This window comes from Haliaeetus leucocephalus, unplaced genomic scaffold (genome assembly GCF_000737465.1).
Source record: "Haliaeetus leucocephalus isolate CR32 unplaced genomic scaffold, Haliaeetus_leucocephalus-4.0 Scaffold373, whole genome shotgun sequence".
In the NCBI taxonomy this organism is placed as follows: domain Eukaryota; kingdom Metazoa; phylum Chordata; class Aves; order Accipitriformes; family Accipitridae; genus Haliaeetus; species Haliaeetus leucocephalus.
In genome coordinates, this window is record NW_010972809.1 from 2316999 (window position 1) to 2325629 (window position 8631).

Consider the following 8631-nt stretch of genomic DNA (forward strand, 5'->3'; position numbering starts at 1 on the left):
AGTGTCAGAAGGAGGGAAGTAAGCAAGTATGATTCAGTTAACACAAATTCTACTTATACAAGAGTGCCTCCAAGCCACAAAACACGTAGTTTCAGTTTTACATTAATCATCAAAACTTCAGTCTGATACATGCAACTGACTCTGGCAAGCATGTCTGAATAGGCAAGGGAACATAATTCTGTAGATTCTTCTCTATAGCACGCAGCCCCATGCCATTGGTACGAATGCCAGTCTTCACTTACATGATGCATTGTAGCAGCAAGGTGTATTGCAGTTCAGAATGGAGGGAAATGGCAGAAAAGCGCATACCATGCTTTCATCGTAGGTAAGTTTCAAAATATGCACTATATGTGTACAGTTTGTTTCTAGGCACATCTTTGGTTACATTCTCAATACAGTCTGCTTTACAAAAAAAAAATAAATAAACCAGTCAAGACTTGGTTAAAATCCAGGCAAAGATAAAACTTCTTTTTTTTTTTTTTCAGAAAACAAGACAGTAGAAGTCCCTTTAAATTGACGTTTTATTATATCCATAAACGATAAAATCCCAATGCTACAGTAAGGCATGTAAATACTGAACCTGAAAGAAAATAAAAATGGGGAGGAAAACAGAGACATTAAATCATTAGCTCTTGGAACACTTCTTCAGACAGCTATGTATGCATCTTACTACAATACTAAAAGTGTAACCACCACCCCTTCTCCATGTAAGAAAATAAGGTTTTTGATTTACATAAACAATGTCAAGGTGGAGGCGCACAAAAATGACAAATAAGAAGGAAGGAAAAAGAATGCAGGAAAACCGGGCTGGAAAACTATCAAAAGGCCGAAAGAAACCCTTAGGTGCTTACCACTCCAAAAAAGATCAATATGGCAAGTTACAGTTGTAAAGTGAGGAAATGAGTAACAGGATTATTAAATCACAGTCAAGCATTCAAACAAATGAAAGCTATCTTTAACAAGCCTTACCAGTTCGCAATTTTTAAAATTCCTATTTAAATGAAATCAACTTTTGGTTTACTAGATATACACACAAAAGTTTTTTGCCACTGTTTGCAACAGGAGAACATCAAACACAATGCAAATGATTTTTATTTATTTTTTTTTTTCATGCAGAGTTCAACATATTTTTGCAGAGTTCAACATAGGGATGGTGGGGAAAAGAATTTCCTCTCATTTTAATAAAGTGCCTTTCATTTTCCAGTAATGGTTCTCTCTAACGGATATGCCTGAAGTACAGTACTATGAATAGATGTAAGTGATTGTACTTGTGACAAAATCCATTGTAAAAGAATAATCAGAAAATCTGTATCATAAGAATAATTTTCTACTGCAAACCTGCTCATTTAATAGCACTGCACACTCAGTAGCAAAGTGTCAAAATATTACAGTTACCTAGGGCAATAATGTTGGCGCACACACACACAGTATTTTTCTAATGCACGTGCCTGAAAAATGAAAGTTTAAAGAATACGTGGCACTGAACAGTCAGAAAAGCTGAAATGTTCTATTTTGCATACAGATCTCCATTGGACAGATGAAGAAATCCTAGAAGTGCATGCAGCAGGCTGCTTTTGTAAATTAAGTCAGGCACAGAAGAACTTTTTGGCCCTTGTCAACAGGCAGTCTTTTAGATTTCTCATATACATTATTATTACAGTATAAAGCAGGGGGAAAAAAAAAAATCAAAAAGTCAGAGAGCCACAGCCCATGCAAAATAAAGTTGCGGATCACAGGAAACTTTGTCTGGGTTAAGTATACAAATAAGGCTGCTAATCTTGACTGAGACTATTTCAAGTATTTTTTTTTTTTTAATCAGGGCCTTTATGAATACAGCCATTTGAGAGTTTGCCAAACATTTAACAATGTTTAACAGTTTCACCATGAGAGACAACCATCAGATTGCTTACCTGCTAAGTACTTAATATTATCAAGTTTGTGCGATTCAAGCATTGTTTTCAGGTCTGCAACTTCTGTGTCTATTTTTCGGTCTGTTTGGGTCAAAGCTCGATCTTGTTGTGCATGCTAAAAAGCAAAGCAACAAAATGATGCAATTTGAACAGTTTCTAGTTTATTTAGTAATTTTACCCATCCCTTCAAGCTGTATTTTTGGTTCTTCCTTAAATGTATGTTAATTTGCATTCAAAGAGAACAAGTTCCTTCCTAGCTGATTATATCCAAGGAATTGAATAATTTGGTGAACTCGGGAAATTTAAATGATTACATGTTCCTTAACATGTAATCTAGAAAGTGGCAGAACTAGATGCCTTCTTATCTCAATCTAGCAGCCTAAATATTAACATCAATCTGTTGTTTGGCCCACTGATATTAAAGTCACTACTCAATTATAAGAGCTATTGAGAGGTCTAAGAGCCTTTTGTGACAAAAACATACCGGAGCATAAAGATTTATGGATCATTAGAGAAAGTGAGAATTGGTCTTCTGATGTAAAAAAAGAGCACGTCTTCACCTTGTAATGAATTCTACCACAAAACCAGCTACAGACAAATTCAGAATCTGATTATGACAGAAGACACGACTTCTGTAAGAAAATGGGACAGAATTATTACTCAGAAAAGACTGAAAGATCAAACTTGTAAACTGAGAACAGCTGCTGAGCTGCTGATATTGTCAAATCAGCACTACTGAAACATTGTGAATCAGTTAATGATTTACTGCTAGACACCTTCCTAGGAATAATTCCCTATACTACAGAAAGGAAACAAAGGAAGAGGAAGTGCTTGGTAAAAACCTCCTCTAAAATGAAGCCAAATCAGTCTAGCAGCGTGTTTCAGTCTCACTGAACACAGGGGAAAAAAACTGATTTCACAAACTAACATTAAGAGTAGAATTCCATCTAGAGAAAATACTGCATGCATGAAGTTTCAAATCAAAGTGACCACTGGACAGTTTATATATACATGCAGAGGGTCTAATAATATACATGAAAGCCTTCTTATTCTGTAGACACTTCAGTTACTTGTACCAATATGAAAATACACAGGGAAACAATGAAGTACAATGACATTTTGTACATTAAAGTGCCTAAAGACATGAACAACTCTAAAAAGAATACTGGGTCTATAACACAAGTACAAAAAGATTTGCTGTGTAATAATCAGCTACCATTCTTACCAATTCCACTATTTCTGTCCTCATTTCAAGTAGTTTTCTTTCATTAAGTGAGTACTAGAGGGAGGGAAAAAAAAAAGAAAAAAGATAAACATATTGTCATTAACCTTTTCCCCCCACACTTAAAAGCATATTCCTTTGTTTCCAAATTCTGTAGAACACTGAATATGGACAAGATTATTGTCTGACAACACTTGGAAGACAGCGTTGTAGGTAATTGCTGTCCTGTGGAAAAGCACAGTTTAGACAGGTGTTCATCCACACCTCTGAACTGTTAAGTGTAACAAGTCCATCAGACACTCACCTTCTGCAAAAACTGTATATATTAATAAGCAGCTGGAAGAAAGGTTGGCAGATTTGCATTTCTAAACAGTAACTCTGGAACAGTTAACTAATCCATTGAGCATACAAGCACAATTAAGACTGAACCATCTACTTTCTTCAGAAAGGGGAGTACAATTTTTAAACATCATATCAAACTCAGCTACCAAAGAAATGTTTAGCCAGCACTGCATGCACTCACCATTTGTATTGTTCTGACCATCATTTCATGATATATTTGTTAAATATAGGACCTTTGTATCTCACATTAAGCCATTCATTTGTGGAACATCAGAAGCTGTGGCTTATTTTTAAATTATAGCTATTTGGGTTCAAGGAAAGTTAAATCGAAATTGAAGAGGCACACCTTTAAGGCAGGTCACCCTTATGACTCATGAACAGGCACGATTTACCTTGACATTGATAATGGTTCCTGTCCCACTACTGGGGCAATTAAATTATTCATGGACAGCTGCTAAACTACCAGTCTATAGTGCAGAGTATTAAGGTCATCAGGCACCCATCTCAGAATCCTCAGTTAAACGGCAATAACCTCATCTGTTGACATTCCCATGTGGAAAGTCGCTTTATTTTTCCTCCACTCTGGAAGCTTATTCCACTTTAATATTAAACTCAGATTAATCTACATAAATGCTTCAGCATTGAAAAATGCTCCTTACAGATCTAGAGCTCTATTTGGACTTTTGACTGAAGTTAAGATGAAGTTAAGAGATAGCAGTCTGCTACAAATGTAGAAAATGACATAAAAGAGACAAGTAACAGCATGTCTGCAATTAATGAAACAGTCACTGGATTCTGCAAAATGAGGAGAAAGATAAACACAGAAATTCAGACATTTTATATAAATATATGGTTTTGAAAGTGGTAAGATGGCAGAATATTTATAAAAGAACCTAATTAAAATTAAGTTTGAGGTGAAATTTCACATAAGAATAGGACCTCACATTAATAAACTGATCATCACTACCAAAACCCATGACATTTAAAATAAACAATATTATGGGTTGAAATAGCTCGCCTGTTTTACTTTAAATAGATGCTGTTAGCCAAATACACATTTTCTGACCAATTTATATTCTACAGGCTTCTTTCTTGATGTTTGTGTTTGTTGAAGTTTTGCTCTGTGGCTAGAAATTTAGGTCAGACCCAAGAATTTTAAACTTGGGTTTAAGACAGTGAAATATACCCTTTTACTGCAAGGCATCACCACACATCTGTAATAACACCAGTGCATAAAAAAAGTTGGAAAGACAACGTTAAACTTCCCCCCTGAAATTCAACAGGGAGATTTCCCCTTGAGTCCATGTTTTTCACAGTGCAGAGAAAATTCAGTTCTCAGATGCACCTTGATATTTTTAACAGCAAGCTTAGAGGCACTGTGATGCATGAACACATGAATATATATGGAATATTGTACTGTACTTCAAGTTTTTAAATCACATCTGTATCACTGCACATATAATTCACAGCATAAACAGATGTGCATTAAGCAATTTAGGACTCTAAGAAATGTAAAGTGGAATGAACTAACGAAAAGATAAAGCATTTAGAGTTTGAAACATTAATGACTGCCCACATCGGTGTTGACAAATTAAGAAATCGTCCTTCAGTTCTTATTCCAAGCAAAACTGAAAGACAAAAACATTTTACTTAGTGCTTCAAGTTGAATCAATTTAAACTTAGGACATTTCTCTTCTGAATAGTAACTTACTAAGAATGCACAGTAACCTTCAATTATCCTGAGTTTTACTCTCAGAAAGCTAGATATTGAGTCCTAAGTCACATTACAATTGAAGTAAATATGATAATGATGATCTGTCTGCTACAGGAAATACCGGATTACGTCTCTCCCCTAACTCAGCATATATGCTAGAACCTGCTCCCCATTCATCTGCCTTTTTCCTTTTCTGTTCATGCATGGCAGAGCTGGCAATTGAAGAGGGGCGGGGGGGTGGGGAGCAGAAGAGCAGTTTTCACAGAAACAATGACATTATAGTTGCACAACAGACTACAAAGTTGATCAACTTTCTTAAGAGAAAGTTGACATGCACAGTTTGCTTTTCCTGGGAGGCAGTCAAAACAATGTAGTGTTCTGCACAACAGAGTCCAGATTCCAGGATCCTACATAAATACACAAAAAACCACTAGTGCCTAATTTATCACTGGTGAAGTGGTTTTAAACAGGTTTTGTAAGCCTGAAGCTTTGCAAAGCTTATCATCTACACAGATAATACATTTCATATGATTTTTTTTTTTAAAAATTAGCATGAAGTATCAACCTTTAAACAAGAATTCTACCTGCTCAAGTTGTACTTTATGCAAGCATCTACCACGGGATAACAGACTGTTAGTCATTATACTAAATCACTGACACAGCTGTTACCTAAACTAAGCATGTGAAAAACTTCAAGGGGCACACACAGAAGATGTATGATATCAACTTGAACCCTTCTTATTGCCTAAATTGGAGATAAATACTACATCTTCATTATACACCTGTGAAAAAGGACTGATAAGGAATAATAGAAAAATGTCATTAAAAGATCTTTCAATTTAGAAGATGCAATTTCTCTGAGGTCCTAAAAGCTATTAAAAAAAATATCTATGGGAACAGAATTCTATTTAGAGTGCTACATATAATGCAAAAACTTGTTAATCTTCTAATTCTTCATCTACGTTATTCTAATTTAAGATCACATCAGTTCAGTCCTACCAGATATTTCAAACGTTCAAAACAATCTGAACCAGTACCAGTTACAATTAAAAAAAATAAATTACAAGTACTTTCACAATAGGTGTTTCCTGACAAACTACCTATGCTATAAATTCTCTAGCTATAGGGAAATGAAACATCTCCAGTGATGATAAAGTTAATGAAATGTGTAAACTTAATTAAGTGTGAAAATAGAGAAAGAGATGTACTAATAACATAGAAAACCTCTAGGCAGCTAGTCAGCATATTTAGATTAAATATCTAATATATTTAAGTGTAATGTGTTAATCCTGATATTAATATCAAAATAGAAAAACATAAAAACCAAATATGACACCTTGTACTATAGCAGCATAAGGATGAGTGACTTGAATTAATACTTTGAAGGTGAATGATACTATAGATTAGTATGAAAATGCTCTTTGGGTAAGATGCTTTTACCCAAATTTGGAGATTACTCAGTGTTGAGGTGTTTCTAGAAGAAAGTAACCAAAACTTACCAATTCTTTTACTCTGCTCTTCTCTAGGTTTAGGTTTAATTTGTTATCTGCACGAACTTTGGTAATTTCATCCTAATGGGAAAAAATTGATAAAGCAGAAACCAAGACTTTATTTAATCATAAGCAGAAAGAATTAGACAAATATATTGTGCCTTTCTTTACATATTTCAGGAATCAAGCTTTTCTCCAATTAAAGTACATAATTTTCAAAAGTACAAGTATTCCTATTCTTCCCCTGGGAAATACTCATGTTCTATAGTACGAACTGGATTTCGGAATTAAAAACTGACAATTACTTTTAAAACCAGAACACTGAGAACTGCACTTAATTGAGAGCACATCCTTTTTTAAGTGCCAGGAATGTTTCATAACTCATAACTCTGATTTCTAGAAATCCATGCCTAGGTACACCTATAAGTTGGACTTCCTCCATGGAGCAACCTTGATGCTCAAAACAACTTTAAAAGCAGTTTCTAACCTTCCAATATAAAAGAAAATATGTTTCTAAAGATTACATCTAGGGCCTTCAGAAAAAGCTAGAGAGTCAGGAAATGTATATTTTTAAACATCTAACTTTTAAAAACTACCCTAAGTTGTACACTTGCATTTTACTTCATCAAAAGCTGTAAGTGATTCCTGCTTTTCTCAGTGACAGCTGCCATTTTAATGCAACCTCCTGGCAGGAATTCCAGCCAGCTGATAGTTTGTCATGCGGCAAACTGCTGATCAGATGAATGTGTGGGAGAAGCAAAAGATTGCTGATGTTCTGGGAGATTCTACTATTAAAACCAAATAAGCATCTCTCAAGTAGGCCAATGTCAACTAGTCAAGAGTTCATTAAATTAATATGAACAATAATGAGACTCAATTTCTATGTCTGAATTTTTGACCTTTAACTGGTTTATAATTAGATGTCATTACAATGTGATATATTACAGTTTAATCAATCAAAAATTAGAAATAATTTTTTCTTAAACTTTTACAACATTGTGTCTTTTTGCCTTTTAGAGGAACAAGTATGAGCAAACATAAAATAACTTGCCCTTGTGAGAATTACATTTAAAAGTAAAATTTAAAGACATCTAGCTTTTAAGAAAATATGACTCAGATCCTTGATGCTCTATCAGTGGATTACGCTATCTTATTTATATGCAACTAAAACCATAAAATAAGTTACAATTCAAAAATTAAATGACCAATGTATTTAAAAATGGTATTCTGAAAACCCAGATGCATTAAGCACTTCATAACACAGTATGAAACATGCAGGATTAGCCTTGAGAAATTTATGTTCTCCTTTTGGAGATGACAGTGCAAAAAGAAATCAAAGATAATAGGAACAAAACAGCAAGGAGGCACCAGGCTGGGTTTGACCACATTGTCAGGTAGCTCAACAAGTCCAATAGTCTGACAGTTCCTAGGGAACAAAAAGTGCTCCATCCTTCCAGCTAAGAAGGACATCTCAGCAGGAAACAGCAGTTCTCAAGTCAGATGTCCATACTCCCTAAAAACAGTTAATGTTTCCCAGTTTCCAATCTTAATCACTCTTGCAAGAATGTTTGTTTCTGTGTAAAGGCTGCTTACAACTATACACCCATTGAAATAATAGATTTTAAGACAATCTTTTTTTTTTGCCAGTAAAAGGGTGTTTGGAGCACTATTCAAGACAGGCAAACCATAAAGAACAGAAACACAGCAGTGATGCTTAAACCTGGTAAGAATAAGAATCACTATGATAATTAACAGAGTAAGTCTTCTACAGAGTCTGTTTTCTTGCAATGGTCATTTGCTCCCAAACAAATGGGACCAAACATAATGGTCCCAAACTTAGCGGCCTAAAGCAGCCATTTAAAAGCTATTTAAATTCTCGACAGCTAACAGGTAAGTCTTCAGAGAAAAAAACAACATACCCCCCCCCCCCCCCCCCAACCACCATAACAAGAT

General features: G+C 34.8%; 1 protein-coding gene across 1 annotated transcript in view; it reads right to left on the minus strand.

Annotated features, from left to right (window-relative positions):
- Nucleotides 1-444: 444 nt before the first annotated feature.
- MCUR1 (mitochondrial calcium uniporter regulator 1) overlaps nucleotides 445-8631 on the minus strand; it is a 17663-nt gene continuing 9476 nt past the window's right edge. Inside the window, exons 7-10 of the mRNA XM_010573306.1 lie at nucleotides 6688-6759; nucleotides 3136-3189; nucleotides 1911-2025; nucleotides 445-580 (exon numbers count right to left, since the gene is read on the minus strand). Coding sequence (XP_010571608.1) covers nucleotides 525-580; nucleotides 1911-2025; nucleotides 3136-3189; nucleotides 6688-6759 — 297 coding nt within the window. The 3' untranslated portion in view covers nucleotides 445-524. The remainder of the gene's footprint in view (nucleotides 581-1910; nucleotides 2026-3135; nucleotides 3190-6687; nucleotides 6760-8631) is intronic.